This window comes from Lynx rufus, unplaced genomic scaffold (genome assembly GCF_022079265.1).
Source record: "Lynx rufus isolate CCGP_SWC_20201006 ecotype Redwood Valley unplaced genomic scaffold, mLynRuf1.p SCAF_4, whole genome shotgun sequence".
NCBI classification, from domain to species: domain Eukaryota; kingdom Metazoa; phylum Chordata; class Mammalia; order Carnivora; family Felidae; genus Lynx; species Lynx rufus.
Window position 1 is genome coordinate 23,895,382 of NW_025814856.1, and position 26,293 is coordinate 23,921,674.

The 26,293-nt window shown below is 39.2% G+C and overlaps 2 protein-coding genes across 2 annotated transcripts in view; one reads left to right on the forward strand and one right to left on the reverse strand.

Annotated features, from left to right (window-relative positions):
• The window catches only part of ERC2 (ELKS/RAB6-interacting/CAST family member 2), a 723,468-nt gene that overhangs the window by 547,687 nt on the left and 149,488 nt on the right, over positions 1 to 26,293 (reverse strand). The gene's annotated exons all lie outside the window — the stretch shown is intronic.
• LOC124525006 (small ubiquitin-related modifier 1-like) lies at positions 5,184 to 5,465 on the forward strand. The gene has a single exon (XM_047097451.1). The coding sequence runs from the start codon at positions 5,184 to 5,186 to the stop codon at positions 5,463 to 5,465; it is 282 nt and encodes a 93-aa protein (XP_046953407.1).

The following is a 26,293-nucleotide window of genomic DNA, read 5'->3' on the forward strand; positions in this document are numbered from 1 at the left end:
GAATTCTTTACAGTATTAGTTATAAACCCTAAAATAATTTATAATGGAAATTATGAGATGTCCTTCACTATGGAGGATATTGGTCCTAGGCTCAACGACAGAACATGTGTTCACGGGAGCACACAACTGTATGTACGCAATACACATACACAGAAAAGGGTTCTGTTCACTTAACTCAAATTTATTCAGAACAGTTTTATGTTATTTATTTTCATGAGTTTTAGACAAGATCTTTTTTAGCACATTACAGAGGCCTGGAGGGGCTTTCTGCATAAAAGACAAAGCCAAGCACTGTTAATGCAAAGTATAGTAACTCAGTGTTTTGAGAAACATGGCCAAACATATTTGAATATGAAGCCATCAGGCCAAGAAATCTTGGTGTCTAGAGCTGAGAACAAACTTGGCAGTTGAATTCTCATTATCAGGAGATTTCTTGCTACCTTGTAGCCACTTGGCCCAGCCTGTCTCAACCTTACAAAGATCCCTATGCACATTCCACAAAATATTTGGACAAGAATATTTCATATCTTTCATGTGGCGGTAAAACATAAGATGTGAAAAAATGCCATAGAAAGAGCATCTATCCCCCATTTTCATCTGAAAATGCCATAGAAAGAACATCTATCCCCTTCAGGTTGCTATGAAGATTAAATGAGCTAATACATGTAACATGCTTGGCACAGTGCCTGGAGCAATAAGCACTCAATATATACTGACTAGGTTATCATTATGTGTTTTAACTGACATTTCCATTATAAACCACACTCACAAAATCTGCATCAAATTTCTCAAACAAATGCTCTAACAAAATAAGAGTGCAACACACAAACTATGCTAAAAATCCAAGGCCCAAAGATAACTTCAAAACTAGGGCCTGTGCCATGCTGAATGTTGTAGAGGAAAAAGCTAAGAGAAAACACAAAACATGAAGCGAGAGATGGTAGCAAATCTGATAGTAATGCTAAGAAAATCACAATTCAGACAACTTACCTTTAGGAAGTAAAAGAATTTTAATGTCCTCAGGGTGCTATTTGGGGTTCAGAAAGAATCTTTCACTGGAATAAGACCTAAGAGGACTTACAAAGAGTCCATCTTCAAAAGGTTGCGTTGGAAGAGAGAGATGAGACTCCAGTCACAGAATTTGGCTTGTCACCTCCACCCCAAATATACACACATATTTCAGGTAATTCAGGAAGCTGTTCAGGAAGCCTCCTCATTATACTTTTAAAAGCTCCCTTTCCATCATTAAAAAGGCACACATTTCTAATAGGTAAACATCCTTCAGTTGAACAAACTTGAAGCATGACTATTCCTAAGTAAAGTTGCCTTCATTTTCCAAAACTCCTGGGCACACTTAAACCAACGTGTGAAATTCCATGAACTCCAGGGAAGGAGTGGGGGGGGGGGGGGATGCTAATGTGCTTAAGCTTACAACAGTGAGACCCAGTGAAAGACAGACTGACTAACCCACAGACCAGCAAAATCTTAATGCCTAATAGCAAATTATTCTTAATAAAGAACCAATCAAAAATTTATTAGAACATGAAGGAGATTTTAAGAGACCACTTACCACAGCCTGCCTAGAGAGTCAGACCTTCTGACGATGAAATGCCACCTAAACACAATAATATTTCAGTGATCTCTAACAAAATATACACGTGTTACAGCTGAAGACACTTTTTTTTTTTTAACCCATCATAGAAACTAAAGAAAGTTCCCAACTGCCACTAGATTCCCTGGCAGCCTCACAGATCAACATTTCAAGTAGATCAGTAAAACAATGCAAATGTTCAACTAAACTTTGTCTGGCTAAAGTCTGATTTAAAATGTGAAAAATAAGACATATCAGTATTGTTCAAATCATATTTTTTTACAAAGTTATTTGCTCCAGTGAGAAAAAAATCATATTTCAGTCTCGGTTGTTATTTATCCCTACGGTTGACACACTGTTTTATTTTAAATAACTTGTAAGATGTTACCATAATGGCTTTAACATCAATTTCATATCTGATCTGCACTCTCCTGGTACATAGGGAAAACGATGTCCAAAAAGGTCTAAAGAGAAACAAGTCAAAAATAAAAAGTAAATCTCATTCAAGGGTGCCATCTAGTGGGAAAATCAGGTGGCTGTCATGTTGCTAAGCAACCTTTGGATGGCATGTTTAAAATCCCAGAATCTTGGAGCTTGGAAAAAAATTTAGTTCAGTGTTTCCCAAAATATGTTCCTTGTTAACAGGATTCTGTCATCAAATACATTTAAGTAATGCTGGGTGAAACACTGGACAGTATGTCTTTACTACAGAATATCTCACAGCCTAGAATATGCTCACTCACATACACTGGGAATCTCCAAAGAGGGATATGGCATTTCTCATATATATTTGATCAGGGAAACTCTTTACTTGTGGATGCCTCTGAACTCCTCACAGAACACTGGAATTTCTCAAAACAATGTTTAGGAAATGCTGATCTAATCCAACTCCTGCCTCCACAGTTTACGCATGAGGTTTCCAGCTATTTAAGTGACTTGTCCTGGTTCCCAGTATTGCCTATAGTCTGGCAAGCCTACAGGTCTGTCTTTGTAACCTGAGGGGTGAGCAGAAGTAACCTAAAGGAGGTGGGCTACAGGATACTTTCCTCTGTCCTTCTACTCTAGCATTAAAACTCTCTTGTGGAAGGTCTGAAAGTTTCATTTTAAGCACCTACCAGTCTGGAATGATACCCTATTGCACTTAGACAATATTATACATTGACTTAAAAACCTAAAAGAATGTTCTCCTTTCACGTTCTGATGGTTATTATTTTTTAAATCAGGCTTTGGATTGATCTTAATGTTATATATCAACATGGGTGGTAGTTCATTTCTATAAATTTTATTATTTTTAAAGATATATTTTTGCAGAAACAATTTAAGAGTGTGTAAAAGTTATGTCTGCTGTCTCCCATATATGTCTCATTTGAATGTAAGCCTGAAGGACATTCATAATACCTAGTAGTGATAGTGGGGATCGAAAGAATTATAGGCTAAAAAAAATGAGCTCAAAGAAAGGCAGGCCTTACAAACCTCCCATCCCCCAAATATAGCAAATATTACATAGGATAATAGCAACAGAATTACAAAAGCATCTTCCAAGGCTTTTTGCTACAAATTATCCTGAAATAACTAAAATATATTTTCATTTGCAAAAAAATTTAAAATTTCAACAACAGGGGCGCCTGGGTGGCTCAGTCGGTTAAGCATCCAACTTCTGCTCAGGTCATGATCTTGCAGTTCATGGGTTCAAGCCCTGTGTCGGGCTCTGTGCTGACAGCTCAGAGCCTGGAGCCTGCTTTGGATTCTGTGTCTCCCTCTCTCTCTGCCCCTCCCCTGCTCATTCTCTCTCTCTCTCTCTCTCAAAAATAAATAAAGATTTCTAAAAAATTTTTTTTTATTTCAACAACAAAAAATAATTATGGGTGCTGTGTTTATGGGCATCCTTGCCTATGAAGTGTATCAGCCTCATGGCTTCTTTCTGAGTACTCTGTTCACCAGTTTCAGTGTTTGTCACGGCTGTACCTTACAAGCTGGTTATTCTAAGAAGGAATTATGTGTTCACAAGCTCTAACTCCACAGCCTATTCCCTTCCCTCAAGACTGAAATAATGGGATAATAATAACTTGAATGAAGATTAATCGTAAGTAATAAAGTACCTTGTTTGGTACTTTTTAAATCATTTTGGTGGTTATATAACATCATTGCTAGTTTTATATTTGGAAACTATAAAGTTTTATCTTATTTAAAAGTTTTCTCTTATTTAAAAAAAACTTTTTATTTTAAAAAAGGGGAAATTGCTCTCAATTTATGCCAACCTTTGGGCATAAAACTTCTTTTTCTGCACTAAAAATTATCTCTAAAGGATAGATTCCAGAGGTATCCAGGTATTTGATTACAGACTCATTTACGTTGACAAACTTTTCCCCCAATGTGGTTGTCCTAATAATTTACACCAAATATGAGACTCAGATCCCTCAGTTATAAGTGGGAGGCGGGAGAGATTAAGCATAGGTGTGCAGACCACTCTCAGTATAGTCCAGGTCAAACATGCACAGCATTTGGAAGGTTCAGGAAATGCTCACTTGTTTGCACACACACTCAGACTTTAATGTAAAGAACCTCCTCCCATACATGAAAACCAAATTCTAAAGAGTCCCAAAACTCCAAAACCATAAGTTTTCAAAAGGACTTGTACTTCCAGAAGGTGAAAAAAAAAGCTCTCAATTAGGACCCCAACCTCAAAGTGCTAACCAGAAATATAATACCTATACACAGAACTGGTATTTTAATCAGATTAACAGAAAGCCACATGCAAAGTGGAAATAAACAAAAGTACTGTTGGGCTGGACAGGTTGGGAGAGGCCTGGTACCCAAACTTGAAATTGGCACTACTTTGCACTAGAGAACTAGCTATAATTTCTTTACATCTGCCCTGGAAGTCTGTCCACTTTTATTCTGCTCATGGATTACAGCAACATGATGAGATGTTGTAAAGCAACTCTAAGAGGCATGAACTGATATGAAATACTTTCTTGGCCCTTGACATACTCCCCCCATACTATACTCAGCCCAAGAGTTAACTTTCCTCAGGAGTCTCTAAACCACAAAACATTTTTTTTTCACTTCTAAAACTCTTTTGCTTCCCATGTATTTTCTGACAGGACCCACGAGTATTTCCAAAGGTTTAGCTATAAATTAGAATGCATAGCACATCAGGGACAGCTAATTCACCTAGAGGAGGATCCAGCTCTGATTAATTTTTCTTTCCTTACCTTGCTCACAACAGGATTCCCAACCTACCAACTAGCCTACTGACACTGCCACACAATTGAGCCATCATTCATTCATTCAAATATTTATTGTGCTCTTATTATGTGTCAGGTCCCATGCCAGGTTCTGATAATTCAAAGTGGATGTTGAATCAATAACTTCAGCATCATTCATTGACCAGTTGTATGACCTTGGCCAAGTAAGCTAATTACTCTGAGCCTCGGTTTCCTTAACTGTAAAATGTGGGATAATAATGGTACCTTGCAGAGCCGCGGTATTGTGCGGTGGGGAAGAGGGATGGATTTGTAAACCCTGGAGCGAGGTTCTGCCTACCTGAGGGCGCTACTGTACGGAGACCCTGGATGAAGCCACCATCATCATGTCTGACCAGGAGCCAAAACCTTCAACTGAGGACTTGTGGGATAAGAAGGTAGGAGAACACATTAAACTGGAAGTCATTGGACAGGATAGCAGTGAGATTCAGTTCAAAGTGAAAATGACAACACACCTCAATAAACTCAAAACATCACACTGCCAAAGACAGAGTGTTCCAATGAATTCACTCAGGTTTCTCTTTGAAGATCAGAGAAGTGCTGATAATTACACTCCAAAAGAAATTGGAATGGAGGAAGATGTGATTGAAGTTTATCAGGAACAATGATCAATGATTCAATGATTTATATATTATTCTTTTTTTTTCTTTACCCTCAATCCTTTTCTATTTTTAAAATTAGTTCTTTTGTAACGTGGTGTTCAAAATGAAATTGAAAACTGGCACCCCATCTCTTTAAAACATCTGCTAATTTGAATTCTAGTGCCCATTATTCATTACCACCTGTTTTCATTGTGCTGATTTTTGGTGATCAAACCTCAGCCCCCTTCATATAGCCCTCTCCTTTTTAAAAATTACGTGCATGCATAGGGGGCCCACTTTTCCCAGGCTGTGCTTTTTCAGTCTTATGATAAATAAGATTGACCAATGCGAGTGTTCACAACGACTTTCCAGTTGGCCCTGAAGTTCTAACTTGCGATTGCTTCACTCCTGGACTATGATTTTCAGTGGGAGATGAAAGTTTTTCAGAGAAGTGAACTGTGGAAAAATGATCTTTCCTTAACTTGAAGCTACTTTTAAAATTTGAGGGTCTGGACCAAAAGAAGAGAAATACCATGCTGGCATCAAGATGACAGAGATGGCGAGGGTAATGACTAACTCAAAGATGGTTTCACTGAAAAGAAAGTGTTTTAAGATACAAGAAAAGTCTTATTAGAAGATCTCAGAGGGGTGCCTGGGTGGCTCAGTTGGTTAAGTGTCTGACTTCGACTTGGGTCATGATCTCACAGTTCATGAGTTTGAGCTCCGCACTGGGCTCTGTGCTGACAGCTCAGAGCCTGGAGCCTGCTTCGGATTCTGTGTCTCCCTCTTTCTCTGCCCCTCCTCTACTCCGCTCAAAAATAAATAAAACATTTTTTTTTAATTTTTTAAAGAAGATCTCAGAAATATTCTAATTTTCATTAACAATTAATAAAGTTATTCATGCAGAAGTGTATTCAACAGGACACTACTCTTTTTTATTTTATTTGTACTTTTTGACTGGGGATATGTGTTTTAAATGGACATTGTCTGTACCAGCCTCATTAAAATAAATAAAACATTTGTAAAAAATAATAATGGTACCCTGCCTCATAATATTAAACAATTGTACATGCCTCCCAAATTAAGTGAAATAATATACGTGAACATGGTTTCAAACCATTCATATTCAAACTATAGCTTAGTCACTAATGTGAAAAAATTAGCATAATTAATTTAGCTGATTCTGGTTAAAAATTATCAGCAATTAAGAGAAATGTGCAAAATATAACTTTATATTTGATGTACCAAAAAATGTTATATCTCTATATCTTAATTTCATTGTAGCCTCCAAATTCCTAATTCTAACCCCCTGGTAAAGAACAAAGGTACAACAACATAACCTTGGCCATTAGAAGTAACTCAGTCACCACTACTTAAACATCAGTCTTTTGAGATTCTCTTCTTTCCCCACCTTCTCATCTACCCCTAAATTCCTAAATGGTAAAGCATCCCCTGGGGCATATTTGCCATCTACAGGTAGTGTCTGAGTAACTGGTGCCACCTGGATTTGGGTGTTGACCTCTGAGGTCAACTACTGCTGACTGCAGCACCCACCATGGACTTCAACAAGATCCACGCACTCTGAGTCTTTCTTGGCCCTGCCCCATGACTCCCCAGTCTTCCAACCCTCTCAGCATCTACCACAGCTTCCTGTGACAGCTAAGAGCCTCACTGCTTCTTTTTCCATACCACATTGGAGCTTGGGTCTTATATGGCTGTCTTCAGCCATTGCCACTTCTCCACTCACAAGGCCAGTTGAATATGCATCACCTAGTCTCCCCAGCCTGCTCTGGGAAACAAGCTAAGTTCCCCCACTGCTTTAGATTCCTCCTGAATTATATTCAGAGATTTCTGGATCTAAAGAGACCATATCTACTTCTCCTTTCCCTCACATGAAATGGGGCTGGGTGCAGGGGAGCTCTTCTCAGACACTCACTTTCCAACTCCAATCACATCACCCTGGAAAAACATTGGGCAAATATACTTAAGTACTTACTAGCTGTATGACCTTGAGAAGTACTTAATTAATGGTTATCCTATCTGTAAAATGTGGATAATAATAGCCATCTCACAGGGACACTGTGAGGATTAAATGAGATAATGTATGTAAACCTCTGGGATGAAGCAAGTGCTACCCAATCCCCATCACCCTTTCTAGATTTTCCCTTCTAGATGACCTCTGGTCACTGCATCCATATGTATAAATTGTGTTTGTTCCAACAATAAATTCCACCCTCCTGATCTAACACCCTGCAAATTCATTTGCAAACATATGCCCCAAGTCTCTGCCCATATAAATTGGCAAGACTTTGCAATTCTTTTGGCATATCATATACCGTAATGCATCATAGTTTAAAATCTTCATCAGGCATGGCAAGCTTGATAACCATCTGCAGTTTATATGGCTTAACCTAAACTAAACCAAATGGCCTTATCCTTATTGCCCAATCCCAAGGCTCCATTTCTCACCCTGAGTAACTCTTGCAATTCACATTTAGATTTTCCCCTAAGTTACAAAAATAGAAACACTTGAGGAAATTAGCTATGTTAAAGGCCATTTTCCATGGCATCAGGTTCAAGGCCAGATTAATGTGTTGATGCTTTAAGAATTAGAACCAAAGTCCAGGATTTGGCACATTTTACTTTCAGCCATTGCCTTGTGAGTATGAACTTCACCCCTTCATCAACTCTAGTCACAGAGCAGTCTTTTAAAATCTGACTGCAGCACAGAAAGAAGTTCAGCATCTCTGCCTGTAAAAAGGGAAATCAGCCTGCCAGAGACTGAAAAGCAATTTCCAACAAGTCAGTAATTACAGAGGTCCACCTCAGCAGCCAAATTCCTGTCAAGGATTTTTTTTTCTACATTGGAGACATTATGTCAAGCCAAGGCAATCACTTTGTTCACAATAAGATAATTAGACAATCTGAGAGAGACCCTCTCTCTGTTCTGAACGCCTTCCTGTGCTTTGAGATCAGTAGCTTTGATAGCATTTTTGAAGCAAGACAATCCTTTCTTTATTCATATCACTTCTTACACAGAAGCCCAACAGTCAAACTACTCTGGATGAAACAGGACTAGGGGCCCAGATGGCTTGCCCTGCTAGGTATCACCCTTGGCTGATTCGGCCTGTCTCACAGGGTTCTAGGACCCCTCAGTGCCACTTTAAAAGTCACTGCCGGGGCGCCTGGGTGGCGCAGTCGGTTAAGCGTCCGACTTCAGCCAGGTCACGATCTCGCGGTCCGTGAGTTCGAGCCCCGCGTCGGGCTCTGGGCTGATGGCTCAGAGCCTGGAGCCTGTTTCCGATTCTGTGTCTCCCTCTCTCTCTGCCCCTCCCCCGTTCATGCTCTGTCTCTCTCTGTCCCAAAAAAAATAAATAAAAAACGTTGAAAAAAAAATTAAAAAAAAAAAAAAGTCACTGCCTCAGATGACCTAAACCAGGGATCAGCAAACTTCTTCTGTAAAGAGCCAGATAACACACATTTTCTGCTTTGCAGGCCATAAATGGTCTCTTGTTGCAATTATTCAACTCTGCTATTGTAGCGTAAAAGTGGCCAGAGACAATATGTAAACAAATCAGCATGCCAGTCCTCTGATAAAACTTTATCTAAAAAACCAAGTGACAAGCTAGATTTGGCCCATGGGCTGTAGTTTACCAACCATAAACTAAACTAGAGACCTATATTTTTATTGCCTCTTGATTCAACGTGATATTCAAGATAGAAAAGTGGAATATATCACAGAAATCACCAGAAACTCTACCTTGTACAACTTGAACTTTGATTTATTTTCATTTTACGTACAATATTTACCAAAGTTGTTAAAACACAAAAATTCTGTCTCTTTCATTTACCAAATAGCTGTTTAGGACCTTAAACCTATATTTTACTCTATAAATCATGATCATCTCAAATGTGATCTTTCATACACAGTGAATTTTAATTCCTGTAAGACATTCGCTCTAATTCCTCCTCCCCAAAAAGATGTAGATCACTGAAGTATCATATAAAATTAGGTTTTACCCTTCCACTCATATGTATAAATAGCTGATATTATAAAAAAAACAAGGCAAAATCGAAAGAGTTTTATTTTTTTTTTAAGTTTATTTATTTATTCTGAGAAGAAACAGAGTGAGGAGGCACAGAGAGAAAGGGAGAGAGAGAATCCCAAGCAGGCTCCGCACTGTCAGTGCAAAGCCCGACACAAGGCTCCATCTCCCAAAGCCATGAGATCATGACCTGAATCGAAATCAAGAGTCAGATGCTCAACCGACTGACTGAGCCACTCAGGCACCCCAAGAGTTTTCTTGTAAATAAGCATTATACCAGAGTGGCTGAGGATGTAAAAGTATAAGGAGAAAAAGTGGGTTTTAGACTAATTTTTGATATAATATCTCAGATACAGCTTAGGAAATTAATATTTATATATGTATTTATATTGTATATTTATTATATGTGATACCATAGTGAACACCATTCTGACAACAACCAAGCGGAACTCCTGCCCTAAGCATCATGGCAAGGGAGGCCCTGGAGCTATATTTGTTCCACAAGGTCATTCCTAGCAAATCAGGCCTGCCTAGAGCAAGAGTGAAAACTGACCCAAGCTGGGCTCTCTCCCAGGTTCCAGCTGGATCTATGAAAGGTAAATTCAAGAGCTTAGGGCTGGCTGAGGTGACCACATGGAGCAAGATGCAGCACAGGTAATGCCCGTAGTCAGAAGAACTGAAACATCCTGGCAATCCTAGGGTTCCCCTCTCCAGCTCTTCCTCAGGACTACTGTATCCAGCACTTGGATTCCACAAGCTGTCCTTTCAGTAATGCCTCCTTTTCTAATAGTGCTAGCTAGGGTTTTTTGCAACTACAGTGTTAATTTCCACATATGCTGCCTGCTCCAATTCTCATTGCACCTTCCTAGCCACACTTCTCAGAATGCTCCAAAAAGAAAGCAAATTTGCTCCATCAGTCTGCTTGGTCTGCAACTGGGGAAAGCAAGCTCTATGAGAATGTTGTGGGGGACCTTCAGGAAACCACTCCTCTCCAGTAAGTCTTGGGACTCGCTGCCACTGCCAAACACTTTCTTATGGGAAGCAGATGAGAATAACAGACTTTCCATAAAAGTTTAGTGAAAAGCTTACCAAATAAGGTCAAAGAAGATTGAATGAGATGTCATCAAGGGACCTTAATTTCTGCACCAAGTGAAACAAAAAACATGAGGACATAGTCCCTGTGCCCCACTCCCAGAATGGCAACTCACAATGGCCCCCAGAGACGTGATTGCAAGCTCAAATAACCCCCCTTCCACTTGTCCTGTAGCTGCGTAAGTCAGGCCAGTTCCAGGACCAAGCACTGCTCACAAAGTTGAAACATCCTTCCTCCAAGCAAATCGAAGATGGCCAACCCAGAATTTGGCTCTGGCAATCAGACTCCAGAGCCTGCATTATAAACCACTATGCTCTACCTCTACCCCCTCTGGCCTCTCCACCTCCCTCCATCCCCTGTCCAGTCTATTCCATACCCTACTCCAGATCAATCCTCCTTAGGTACAACTTTATGACTACCCCTTCCTTGCTCAAATCCAGCAGTAGCATCCTATTCACAGGCCAACTGCAGAATGCCAATCTGATTATGGCTCACCCCTTCATAAGATCTTTTAGTGGTTCTCTACCATTCTAGAATAAAGTCTTGACTGCTCACCATAGTTCACCATATTTCACAAACTCACTCTCCAATGGTCCTCTTCAGTCCCATGAAAACTTCTCTCCCTCTGTTATAGGTATTCTAGACCAGCATGGGGAGGTTAACTCAGTCCCTTGATTGCAATAGCCACATTTCAAGTGCTCAAAGTAACATCTAACTATGGCTACCACATTGGACAGCACAGCTCTAGACTTTCCTTGTTTCCAATGCTATGGACTCAGCTCCCTGTTGCCTCCAGACTTGACTAAACTATGCTATTTGCCTCCAATTCATTCCCACCCTTCCTTCCCCACCCCATCCTTGAATTTCTTTTGATCCTTCAAGTCTCAGCTTATACACCACTGATCCAGAGAGGCCTTCTTTGCCTCCTCTAAGTTAAGAAACTCTGTTAAACACTCCCTGCCTTTTTTAGTAAATGAAATGATTTAACTATGTGCAACCTGTTGTTTTCCATAAGAATCAACAATGTCTATATTATGAACAGTTGTATCTACAGTGCCTGGTAGGCAATCAGTAAAGACTAGGGAAGCCTCACCTACCTCTCATCCCAAACTGTCTCTGATCCTCTGTGCCTTTGCTACGTCCTGGCCAAATTACACAACTCACTGCCCTCTGAACTCTCCCTGTGTGTTCCTACCCTTGAGCTTTTGCTTGACTTGCTACCCCATCCCATTTCATCTCCTGACATCTGTCCCCTTTCAAATGCCACTTCCTATAGGGGTTCCTAACACTTAATGGAAATTGATCGTTCTTTGCAGGTTTTGTAGACCATGTTTGGTATTACTACTCTTCAAGTCCCTACTGTAAGACTAAAAAGGCTGTGGCCACATCATCCCACCACCCAGCACAGTATCTGGCACACATCTTGCACTCAGTGAAAGCAAGGTGGTGGGCAACCAATGAATCTCAGACAGAACTACCAACAGTGACAATCTGTTGAGGTGGGATGATTAAGGAGGATGATGGCAGGATAGGAACTTCAAAAGAAAATTACCTGAATAACAACAGATTAAAGAGGCTGCTGGGAAATGTGAAGAAGCTCTCTAATTTACTTTTGGGAAAATGACTTTTTTTTTTAATGGTAGCATGAAGGTCAAACACTGACTGACAGACATTGCATCATGCTAGCTGTCAATCTGATCAGAAAAATTTCATACTAAATCAAAATTGATATTTGGATTTCATTCTTTGTTCTAAATATTTCTTAATACATGGCACATACATTTTGTCAAATGTGAGATACAAAATTTCATTTAACTAATTCCATTTGTAAGATCAAAGTCCAAACTAAACTTACTAACTTTACTCATTATTTATACAAATTTTGGTCCTAATTGGATCCCAATATGAACATCTTCGTGTAAGAGGGACCTCCTGCATAAAAGTACAGTTTTAACTAATTCCCTGTAAGAAGTTAACATTCCACAGACTGTCACGTCTTCTTTGGTCTTACATTTGTGCTACAGAAGTTTTAACGCTACATGTCTTCACAGCCACAAGCTAATCCCCCTAAAACAGAATTAATCTTATTACTACCCACACAGAGACTAACTAGAAAAGGCATTTGCAGAACAAAACAAACAAACAAAAATCACAGTAGCAAAAAGAAAAATACAACACTAGCCCATTTCCATTCATCTTACGGTCTTTCAGGTAGAAGAGCCTTTAACTTTTCACTCTTAGGCTTTGTGTAAATTACAAGACAGTACCAAATTCAAAGTGATTTTTATTTTTAGACTGTCAATCCAATCAGCTTTTGATTTTCTCACTGACTCAGAAATACAAGAGATTTCTAACATATATATTTATTCTAGCCCCCTACATAATCACAGAAAGTAAAAACTTGAGAAATTTTCAGTAGGCCAGAATAATATAGAATTGTTAGTTTGTAATGTAAAAACTAAAACAGCTTTAAATTTATTATATTAACCCTAACTGGTATAAATGACTTAACTTTCCTACTTATCCAAAGCAATTCTAATTTCAAGCAAATAAGACCAAAACAGACAGGCTGGCAATTTGATAAAATGTACACTCACAGTCTAATAAGACAGACTAAGAAAAACATATTGCTTTAAAAGTTCTAATTTTCACCACCTTCTCCCAGACCCTCACACACTATCCACAGCTGACTTTTTCAAAGTATTAAGAAATATGAATTTTAATCTGCTATGAGGCTTCTCACAGGAGATGAGATGGAATGATACCATTCCTATTTTTTATTAATTTTTTTAATGTTTATTTATTTTTGAGAGAGAGACACAGAGACAGAGAGAGCTGGGGAGGAAGGAGCAGAGAGAGAAGGAGACAACAGAATCCAAAACAGGATCCAGGCTCTGAGCTGTCAGCACAGAGCCTGACACGGGGCTTGAACTTATGCTGTGAGATCATGACCTGAGACGAAGTCAGACGCCCAATGAACTGAGCCACCCAGGTGACCCCCATTCCTATTTTTTAGTTACACCCAGCTTGGCTGAGGATAAAGATGTAAATAGGAGGTGAAGTTACTAAAGATAAAAAAAATTCAGGATCTGTCATTAGCAAGAAAACAAGGGGGATTTCATAAATACTAGTACTTTGGCTCACATTATAAATATGCAAGATCCAAACAGCATGAATAAAACTCTGTTACATGTCCAGATGAATAAAGGATATCAGAAAAGAATTCAGAGTTCCCAGCACTATCTTGACTAAAAAAGAAGTGAAGTCAAGTTAACATTCTGAGGCAGAAGATCCTTCCTGGTTCTCAACTCAAATTCTCCACAAGCTTTATTTCACCAGTGTCAAACACACTTACAACACACTTACATCACAATTATCTAGAAGTCCTATCTTAGATCATTCAAGTTCAACACATTAAGACACACTCAACTTAATCATAGATCAGTCTGTTTAAACCCTACCTACTCTGCACACTTCTAACAAGCTTGGCATTCTAATTCCCAGTCTCCAGCAAACTAACAATAAAAAGATGAAATGTGAAACACGTGCTAGAGACGCCAACATTGTTAACAGGGATAGATGTCCTCTAGCAGCATAGGAAGAACCAGAAAAAAAACACCAAAAATATACATGCAAAGGAGATAATCTGAGACCACTTAGGAGAGAGGCAAATAACCCTATATTCCCAAGACCACCCCAAGGCACCTACCCCCTCACAAGAAAGAGTAATAATAGACACTGCTAATCTTGACCCTGAGCTATGAATAAAAGGTTCCAATCTGCTGGGGACACTCTGTGTAAGAAAGTCAGGAAGTATTCCAATAGCTGTAATCTATAAAGACTTCCCTCAGAGTGGTTAATCATTTTTGAAAGTGTTGACACATAAAGGGCGAGGCTATGGTCACTTGGGGAGCTGTCTTATAAGGAAGGCTCCCTTCTCCCACACCATCAGTTAATGAAGCACTGCATACATATACTCCACATCGGAAAGCAGTTCCAAGGACAGCATTCCAAAGTCAGCTATAACAACAAACAACAGATGTCCTAAAGAGGCACAGATATTTCCTCCCCACACCCAAACTGTTTAAAAAGGGGGAAAAAAAATAAACCAAAAAAAAAAGTGTGACCAGATAGGTAAACTATCAATGAGCTAAAAAAATTTCAAGTTTCCAATGAAGGCAAAAGAGCACCAAAAAAAAAAAAAAAAAAGACAAATCATTCTCATTTTTTACAAAAAAAGGCACCAGATAAATTTCCCTCTGTACAACTGCCAGGCCCACAGGCAGCTCTTCAACACAAAGATGATGAAACCAGAAAGATTTCCATGAGGGAGCAGATACTTCCAAGTAGCAAATTTCTAATTTTTTCTTTTTTTTTTTAAGTTTATATATGTATTTTGAGAGACACAGAGACAGAGTGAGTTGGGGGTAGGGCAGAGAGAGAGAGGGAGAGAGAGAATTCCAAGCAGGTTCTGTGCTGCCAGTGCAGGGACGAATGTGGGGCCCAAACTCACAAAACCACAAGATCATGACCTGAGCCAAAACCAAGAGTCAGACATTTAACCCACTGAGCCACCCAAGTGCCCCACAAATTTCCATTTTTAAATAAGCATATTTATTGTTATTTTCTCCAGTTACAATAATGTGAATAGTTGTTAAATACTAAATTCTAGTTTCTAAACTCCTATAATTGAGGCGACACAGCCTCCAATCAGGGTAACATAGGGTAAGGGTATGTACCCTCCACCCCCAGCCCCCAGCACCAAATTACTAAAATCCATCAACTTAGGGCAAAACAGGACTGAGACATCTGGCTGAAATGAGACCACTGTGGCCAGATCTGAAGGGGAATAAGTGTGTTTCCCACCATCATGGCAGGCTATGTACTTATGTATTTATTTATAACTTCTACTTCACCTGTTTTTAGAAAGACTCTGAGGATCCTGGCCAATGAGCTGCCTAAAAAAACAGTCCTGCAATTTCTTTACACATTTTCTTTACATCCTGAAAAAGTGTAATGGAAAAACCACACTCTCATCCAAACCATCCGGAATACACATAACGATAGCAAAGATGATGAAGTAATCCAATGGTTCCCACCTGATCCTTACCTTGTCCCTACCATGGCATACAGGAGTAGGGTGACCAACTCCGCCTGATTTGTCCAGCACTTTTCCGGTTTATAAACTGGAATCCCACATCCTGGAACCTCCTCACTCCTAGGCGCCTGGAATAGTCAGTCATCCTACACAGAAACAGTGACATTCACACATCCCCATGGCGGTGCCCAGAGATGTGGTTACATACAACCCCTTGTCTTTTTAGCTCAGGGAAATATAAATATGAGTGGGAATCTTGTCAGTCAGACTTGGATTCAAATTCCATTCCCTCCACTTCCCAGCACTGTGAACTTAACCTCTCTAAGCCCTAGTTGCTACACTTATAAAGATAACAACACAACCTCCTTCAGAGAACTAGGGGTCCAAACTTTCTATTATATAAGCTATCTAATATTGCATCTCATACTTATATCATTTTATTTTATAATATAACCACATAATTTAATTTTAACACATTATTTGCAAATTTCATTACCCTAACTACTAAGAACAAATCATTTCCCCCACAGCTCACAACTTAGGCTCACAGTTGAGAGCTCTAGTATTAATAACCATAAGAATGACATCAACACCAAAATATCCAGTGCGATCCTTCTTTGCAATCCAGTCAAAATGACCAATTTTGGCACATCTGGACCCAAAAAGAAAAATAACCCAGGAGTTTACCACTTGTACAAAAAAGTAGGTTTTCTTCTACCTGGTTCCCTGTCAGTAACTGCATTCTCTCTTTTCTGCCCTGCCCATCTAGAAGAGCTCTCTGTTATCTGCATCAATAATACTACTGCATCTAAAAAGATCAAGTTGAAAATAGCCAAGTTATGGAAGCACTTAAGTGTTCATCCATAGATGAATGGATAAAGAAGAGGTGAAATACAGTATACAGTATATATATATAATATTAATGATATACAGTTACACACACATACATATATATACACATTTATATATAATGGAATAGATATTTTTATGGCTGGGTAATATTCCACCATATATGTTATATATGTTATATATATGAATACGCATATGTGTGTATACATATATATATATATATATATATATATGGTAACATATATATAGAACATATAATGGAATATTACTCAGCCATAAAAAAGAATAAGATCTTGCCATTTGGGACAACCTAGAGGGTACAATGCTAAAATAAGTTAGTCAGGAAAAGACAAATACCATATTATTTGTGGAATTTACTTGTGGAATTTACTTACTTGTGGAATTTACGAAACAAAACAAACAAATTTAAAGAAGGAGAGATTAAAAAAAACAGACTCTTAAATACAGAGAACAAACTGGCAGTCTCCAGAGGGAAGGCAGGTAGGGGGAATGGGTGAAATAGGTGAAAGGGATTAAGAGCACACTTACCATTTTTTTTTAATTTTTTTTTAACGTTTATTTATTTTTGAGACAGAGAGAGACAGAGCATGAACGGGGGAGGGGCAGAGAGAGAGGGAGACACAGAATCGGAAGCAGGCTCCAGGCTCTGAGCTGTCAGCACAGAGCCCAACGCGGGGCTCGAACTCACAGACCGTGAGATCATGACCTGAGCCGAAGTCGGACACTTAACCGACTGAGCCACCCAGGAGCCCCAAGAGCACACTTATCTTGATGAGCACTGAGTAATGTATAGAATTGTTGAATCATTATATTGTACACCTAAAACTAATATAATACTTGAATAACTAAATAATAAAGAGGCCAAGTTAAACAGACACGTTTCCTCTCAGTGACTATTCAAATGTAATTCCATGTAAAACAGCAGACTATCTCTAGAAAGAAATGGAGATGAAAGTGGAATAACAACAAGAACATGTGTAAAATGTGTCAACCCAAGGCATGACAGCAGATAAGCCAATAATGCCCACATGGCCAATGCTAAGTTATGTGTATAGTCCTCAAGTCCAAAAAACCAAGTCCTGAAGGAAAACATATACTATAGTGTAGTATAGCCTCATGTACAAAAGGGGTATCCCTGTCCCCATTTCTCTAGCACAACTACCATGTCACTCACCTGCTTCATTTCTTTTTTTTTTTTTTCACCTGCTTCATTTCTTAAATTATTTATCCTTCACATGGAAAGGATAGCAACATACACACACAGGCATTAGTGATAGCTTCAAGATGAAAGGTATATTCAAGGACCTCTTTTATGGAGGATTCTATTTTCATATGCATGAAATGTGCAAATTAAACAAACTATACTTTTCTTATGGCTCTCGACCACATTATGACTTCTGGGATAATGATTTGTATTACTTTGCCCACCAGAGTAGAAGCTTCCAAAGAAATGTGTGATGGCAGGGCTGCCACTAGCTTATATGGCACCTTTGTGCAAATTATAAAAGGAACTCTCTTCCTCAAAACACTTTACTTCTGACTTTTCTGACTGCCAGAAAATTGTTACAATATGATTTTGTTGGAACAAAGGGGCTGTGTTGCCATATTCTGACACACTGCAGTAATATATATGTAAGTATATGATGTCCATGATATACATGGCACCCCCAGAGTTGTGCAGTGCTCTATCTACACAACTATACGTTGGTTCTGGGCAATGTCCCTTCATCTTCATTGAATCACAGCACTTCAGATAAACTACTTGTGATTTGCCTAAAAACTGTCCTGACAAGTCGGATTTACATACCGCTTGTGTGGGTGTGTGATTGCATGCATGCATGTATGTATCCATAGCATATATTATTTTTTAATAAACTTTGCAAAAAAGAAAGAAAGAAAGAAAGAAAGAAAGAAAGAAAGAAAGAAAGAAAGAAAGAAAGAAAAGAGAGAGAACGGTCTGCCAGGTTAGATTACTGGCCCAAAGCCATGAGAACAGCTATTCTTGATATATCAGGATAAGAAATTTTTAAATACATGCTTTTATACCAAGGCAATGTCATAGTGAGAGAAAGAGGAAAAGAGGAAAATTTGGAGTTCCAGAGCAATCAATTTATTCCCAAGGCAAAAGTATTTATTCTTACCCTACATGATCAAAAATTTTACTAATGGTCATAAAAATAATTGTCCCATTTCAAAAAACACTTGCTATAGTACAGGAATAAAGTTTACTATGTGAGCTTCTTCTTCCTTAAATAGTTTTATGTTTAGCTGCCATCAACTTCACCTTTCCCACCTTCAGATTCTGGCCTCTAAATGAGACCATTAAGAGTTCGCAAGGCCCAGGATAATGGGTTTTCCAGAAACAAGATCCCAGTTTCCCAAGCAATGGGAAGGCCAGACCACAAGAGCCACAGCTTAAAGAAAGTAAATAATTCAAAAATAAAAGTCTGTAAACAGGCAGGTTTTTTATGACCTGCTCTACTTGCAGAGCACTGACTCAGACATATCGCTTTTCCTCATCCTCTTATATCATCACTACAAGTAACAGTGAATGCAGCAAGGCCAAGAAAAACAGCTTTATAAAGAGAGGGAAGGAAGCCAGCCCAGTGAGATTCTAATAATGGCCAGGTGCCCTTTTCCTGGGTTCTCTCACTTTACTCTCACGACATAGATTTTCTTAGTCCCATTTTACAAAGGAGCAAGCTGAGTCTGAGAGAGGCTGAACAACTTGCCTAACGTCACACAGTTAGTAACAGTAAGCCATGTCTAGCTCCACAGCTTTTGCCTTTCTGCTATACCACACTGCTCTGAGCAGAGCTTCAGGTCAGCACTTACCAAACCTTCATATGCTCACAGGTCTCCTGCAGATCTTGTTATTAAGCAGATTCTGATTCCAGATGCCTGGGGTGGAGGCTGAGATGCTGCATTTCTAATTGTGGTTAGACAATTATAACTAAAAGTATTGGACCACACTTTGAGTATCAAGGCTTCTGAACAGTGGTTCTCAACTGGAGACAATTTTGTACCCTCCCCCCCGCCACCAGGGGACATCTGGCAATGTCTGAGGACATTTTTGATAGTTACAACTGGGGGAATATGATTCTACTGAATTTTGTAGGTGGAGGTCAGTGATGTTGCTAAACATTCTACGATATACAGGTTGCACCCTACACCACCACCAAAGAATTATCCATCCCAGAATGTCAACAGTGTGACACACAGTTGAGGAACTCTGCTTCAGAGGTCCCAAGTTCATTTAATCTTCTTCCAAAGCTGTTATAGTTTTGCAAACCTGCACTGGGGTCAAAGGTAGCTTTAGTATTTCTTAACTTCTCCTTAAAGTCTGGTAGAAAAGTTGATGCCACGCAAGTGATGACTACAATATGATGAAGTTTAATTTCCTCACAAATATTCCACCATCGTACTGAAGAAAATCAAATCAGCTGATTACAAAGAAGCATTTCACAAACTGCCTAGAGTTTCTGTAAGGTCCTTGTTTCTTAGCACTGGAGTTCACAATTGAAAAAGCAAAAGATAAGATTATTTTTAGATGCAAATTTTATAATTTCCTGTTCTGGCAGTTCAAACATTTACCCTGATGGATCACACAAAACCATCTCTTACTATCCAGCATTAGTTATTGCTCCCCACCACCAATAGTGCTGGGATATTGTAGTGCTTTGTTCCCAGCATCCACTCAATTCCCAAAATTCAGTAAAGAAACCAGTCATTCATCTACATCTTTAATATTTATGGCATAGAAACACTAGTTCAATTTAGTATTTTTCCTGAAGTAACCATACTTTATTGTCTTCAAATGTCATTTTGTTTGAATATAGCATATACATTAGAAAGACGAGCACTGGGTGTTGTATGGAAACCAATTTGACGATAAATTTCATATTTTAAATTAATTAATTAATTAATTTATGGTCAACACTACCAGGAAAGGAAAGGAAAGAAAAAAAGAAAGAAAGAAAGAAAGAAAGAAAGAAAGAAAGAAAGAAAGAAAGAAAGATTGTACATGTGCATACAACTAGGGGTGGTGTAAATTAAGGTTTGGTTAAAATCATATAGCTTTTTCAGGGAGGTGGGATCTATATGTGTCACATCTTATGGGTTGTTATCATATACCAAGGACAGTGCTAGATCCTATGAATGGTCTTTGCCTGGATATTCGCAGTTAAGTAAATGGATATTTAATAATTCCTATAAGAAATAAGCATAGGCAGTCTAAGGTGAGAGAGAGTGAAAGTGAAGGCTTCTGAGAAGGTAATGCCTGGGCTGAATAATGCAGGACAAATATAGGTTGGTCAGGTAAAGATGGAGAAGGAAGAGTACCCCCAGACAATAGGGGAGCTGCATAAACATAAGCACAGAGCCCGGAAGCCAGTTACTGAGCAAAGCCAGAACTTGAGGTGACTGGAGCAGAGCAGAGAGAAAGAGCAAGAAACGAGACTGGACAAGCAGGAAAGAGCCTTGCGAGCCAGGCTCCGGAGTGTGTACTTGGTCTGCCTGGCAATGGAAGGTATGGAAAGGATAGACATGCATTTTTCAAAGATGATTATGATAGCAGCATAAAGAAGGAACCACAAGAGGCATAAAGCTGGGAGAGCAGTTAAGAGGACCGAGCCAAAGGTAAGAGCAATGGAAATGAAAAGCCACAAGATCTAAAAATTTGCAGGAGAGAACAAGATTTAGTGATACAGTGGATGTAGGGGATGTGATAGGCTGAAAAATGGCCCCCCAAAGATGGCCACATCCTAATCCCCAAAACCTGTGTATATGTTACCTTACATGGCAAGGACTCTGCAAATACATTACGTTAAAGATCTTGAGATGAGAAGATTATCCCAGATTATCTGGATGGGCTCAATGGAAGCACAGGGGTCCACCTAAGAGGGAGGTGAAAGGGTCAGCCAGAGGGAAGGAAATGTAACAACAGAAGCAGAGGTCATAGAAAGAGAGATTTAAGGATATAGGAAGGGGCCACGAGCCAAGGATTGCAGCTGGCCTCTAAAGGTTTTGAAAGGCAAGGAAATGAATTATCCCCTAGAGCCTCCAGAAGGGACACAGGCCTGCCAACACACTGATTTTAGCACAGTGAAACTGATTTCAGACTTCTGACCCCCAGAATTATATGAGGATATGCTGTAAACCAATAAGTTCATGGTAATATGTTACAGCAGCAATAGGAAACTAATACAGGAGTGATGGAGAAAGAGAAACTGATGATGACTCCCAGTATCTGGCTTGGGTTGGGAGCTAAACAGTGGTGACAGTCATCGAGACAGAGACACAGGAGGAAGAACAAGAAGTTCCATTCTGGACAGGCTAAGATATCTCCGCAACCCACAAGTTGCTCACTAGAAACTTACATATATGGCCCTAATGCTCAGGAGACATGTCCACACTGGGGATAGAATTTTCTACAAACTGGGTACTCAGTATGTGTTTAATTAGGTCCAATGAATTTTCATCTTCTTTTAATAAAAAGGTTAGCTGCAGGAATATTACCACTACTATTATAATGAGATAAAATATGCTATGAGGAGTAATTATTTCTATAGGCAAGAATGGGATAGTGGAAGAACTCTATTCACATTCTAACTCTAACATGGTAGCTATGTTACCCTGCAAAAGTCACACCTGCTCTGTGTCTCAGTGTCCTCATCTATAAACAGAGGATAAATCTTAACTGAGATTAAATGTATAATGAGTGACTGGCACTTAGGTGAGTGCCAAGCACAAAGCAAGTACTCAGTAAAGGGTAGCCATTATAAGCTCTATTTGTTCACAATTCATTAAAAATATTTTGATGAATGATAAGAATTTTTACGTCATCTTGACATGATATTATACATGGAAAATCCAATAGACTCCACCAAAAGTCTGCTAGAACTGATACACGAATTCAGCAAAGTTGCAGGATACAAAATCAATGTACAGAAATCAGTTGCATTCTTATACACTAATAATGAAGCAACAGAAAGACAAATAAAGAAACTGATCCCATTCACAATTGCACCAAGAAGCATAAAATACCTAGGAATAAATCTCACCAAAGATGTACAAGATCTGTATGCTGAAAACTATAGAAAGCTTATGAAGGAAATTGAAGAAGATATAAAGAAATGGAAAAACATTCCATGCTCATGGGTTGGAAGAATAAATATTGTTAAAATGTCAATACTACCCAAAGCTATCTACACATTCAATGCAATCCCAATCAAAATTGCACCAGCATTCTTCTCTAAGCTAGAACAAGCAATCCTAAAATTCATATGGAACCACAAAAGGCCCCAAATAGCCAAAGTAATTTTGAAGAAGAAGACCAAAGCAGGAGGCATCACAATCCCAGACTTTAGCCTCTGCTACAAAGCTGTAATCATCAAGACAGCATGGTATTGGCATAAAAACAGACACATAGACCAATGGAATAGAATAGAAACCCCAGAACTAGACCCACAAAAGTATGGCCAACTAATCTTTGACAAAGCAGGAAAGAATATCCAGTGGAAAAAAGGCAGTCTCTTTAGCAAATGGTGCTGGGAGAACTGGACAGCAACATGCAGAAGAATGAAATTAGAACACTTTCTCACACCATTCACAAAAATTAACTCAAAATGGATAAAGGACTTGAATGTGAGACAGGAAACCATCAAAACACTAGAGAAGAAAGCAGGAAAAGACCTCTCTGACCTCAGCCACAGCCATTTCTTACTTGACACATCCCCAAAGGCAAGGGAATTAAAAGCAAACATGAACGATTGGGACCTCATGAAGATAAAAAGCTTCTGCACAGCAAAGGAAACAATCAACAAAACTAAAAGGCAACCAACGGAATGGGAAAAGATATTTGCAAATGACATATCGGACAGAGGGCTAGTATCCAAAATCTATAAAAAGCTCACCAAACTCCACACCCAAAAAACAAATAATCCAGTGAAGAAATGGGCAGAAAATATGAATAGACACTTCTCTAAAGAAGACATCCAGATGGCCAACAGGCACATGAAAAGATGCTCAATGTCACTCCTCATCAGGGAAATACAAATCAAAACCACACTCAGATATCACCTCACGCCAGTCAGAGTGGCCAAAATGAACAAATCAGGAGACTATAGATGCTGGAGAGGATATGGAGAAACGGAACCCTCTTGCACTGCCGGTAGGAATGCAAACTGGTGCAGCCACTCTGGAAAACAGTGTGGAGGTTCCTCAAAAAATTAAAAATAGACCTACCCTATGACCCAGCAGTAGCACTGCTAGGAATTTACCCAAAGGATACAGGAGTACTGATGCATAGGGGCACTTGTACCCCAATGTTTATAGCAGCACTTTCAACAATAGACAAATTGTGGAAAAAGCCTAAATGTCCATCAACTGATGAATGGATAAAGAAAATTGTGGTTTATATACACAATGGAGTACTACATGGCAATGAGAAAGAATGAAATATGGCCCTTTGTAGCAACGTGGATGGAACTGGAGAGTGTGATGCTAAGTGAAATAAGCCATACAGAGAAAGACAGATACCATATGTTTTCACTCTTATGTGGATCCTGAGAAACTTAACAGAAAGCCATGGGGGAGGGGAAGGAAAAAAGAGGTTAGAGTGGGAGAGAGAGCCAAAGCATAAGAGACTCTTAAAAACTGAGAACAAACTGAGGGTTGATGGGGGGTGGGAGGGAGGGGAGGGTAGGTGATGGGCATTGAAGAGGGCATCTTTTGGGATGAGCACTGGGTGTTGTATGGAAACCAATTTGACAATAAATTTCATATAATAAAAAAAAAGAACTTTTATGTCATCTCAAAGGTTGTAACAACTTCTAATTATCTCATGTTTTCTTTCCCCAGTCATCTTCTATATACATCAAACACTTTGGTCATCTATTAAAGATGTGTAAGATGATCTCTCCTCACAAGAGGCAGATATGTATCAATAATGATAAACCAGCAGTCAGCACCTACTGTGTGACAGGTGCTGGTGATATTAAAGATTAATAAGATATGATTCCTGCACTCAAGAAATGCACAGTCTTGAGATATAGATAGGTGGATAAACATATAGATATAAAGATAGTAAAGTAACATTTAACGAGCACCTACAATGTGCCAGCCCTTACATGTATTCATGTATTACATATAATTCATCTATTACATGCATTACATTTAAGTTTATTCAAACCCTATGAACTAGGTATTTACAACACAATATAATCCAGTCTATAACATTCTGAAGCAATAAAAAAGTGAGCCCAGGATGGTGCAGAGAAGGTCACTTTCAAGTTTGCACAGCTCAGTACAAACACCTGTGCCCCAACAAGTGACCTATAAAATGCCACCAAGTGAGGTTTGATTCTGAAAAGAGAAGTCAATGGTTTGTAAAGGGAGCATGGACTTGCTTTACAAGGAGACCAACTGATGTGACCATAATTCTTGTTCATCCCCTCCTCACCTTTCTTCAAAGAAACATAAATGACATTTGTTGAGCCAAGTCTCATGCAAATTGCTTTGTATAGGTCATTTCATTTAAGACCAAAGAAGAATAAACTTGCACAGGTGGATGGAAGGGTTTTACAGGAAGCACGGAAAATTGCTGGCTAAAATTATATTGGGCCAGAAGTCTCCTATAAATTTCACTAGCATTCTTAGGTCTCTTGCAAAAGCCCAGAACTTCTACTTGGAACACAACAAGAGAGACAATTAACCCCATAAAACAATGCATATGAAAATGCAAAGGGAAGGAAATGATTGAGGTTAAAATAAAAGAGAAGGAAACCAACTTAATAAGAGAAAGAATAAGATTTTAAATGAAATCATAATGTGAGCCACATCAGAAACCTAAATAGAAAAGGAAAGTGTCAAAGAAAACAAATCACAGAGACAGAGAGGATCCGGGTGGGAAGAAATGACTAGAAATTATTTTGACTTTTCTACAGAACAGTAGGTACAATGGTTCTCATTTCTGAGGTCACATCCCTCCTGAGGACTTAGGCAAGCTACTTAGCTTCCCTGATGAAGTAATGGGACAATGTCAGCACCTACACCTCACAGGGTTGCTCTGAGGAGTAACTGAGTACAGGACTGAGCTTCGTGCCTGCACCAGACAGCCTTCTATTTTTTACCAGGGGCAGCAACAACACTGATGATTTATGCTATTAGCAGCACCCTGCCAGGGCCTCCCAAGATGACACTCCATCAACCTTTCTCTCTGTGTGTGACAGCCCTCAGACAGACCGTGCCACACAGATTTCTCAAGAGGGTACTGTGATTTCAGGAAGTGTGGTCATTTTAGACCATTCTCCTTAAGTCCCCTCACATTTGTGTCTGTGAGGCAACCAAGCAAGAAGCCAGCATGCAAAGATAACCACAGCCTACAAAGAGGGGAAAACATAATGAGTTCTTCCAAGAGATTTCAAGCCTTCTGGAGAATCATGTGTCATCACGTGTCAGAAGTCCCTGCTCAGCATAAGCATCCTCAAATCCCCACTAAACTCCGGTTATCCCTCTCCCTGTAACAATTGCTCAAGAGGCAGCCTAAGAATATCCATTGAGGTTAGCACCTGGCAGGTTTTTAAGGAGTCTCAAGCTTCCAGTGTGGAATTGGCAAAGATCCAGTCATGTGCAACATTTTGTCTTTTAAAGCAACTAAAGCTTGAGTCCTTAAAACCATCTAAATCTTGACACGCATCATAAAAGTACTGCAACAGAGACTCTTGGCAGGAACACCACTGGGTATCAT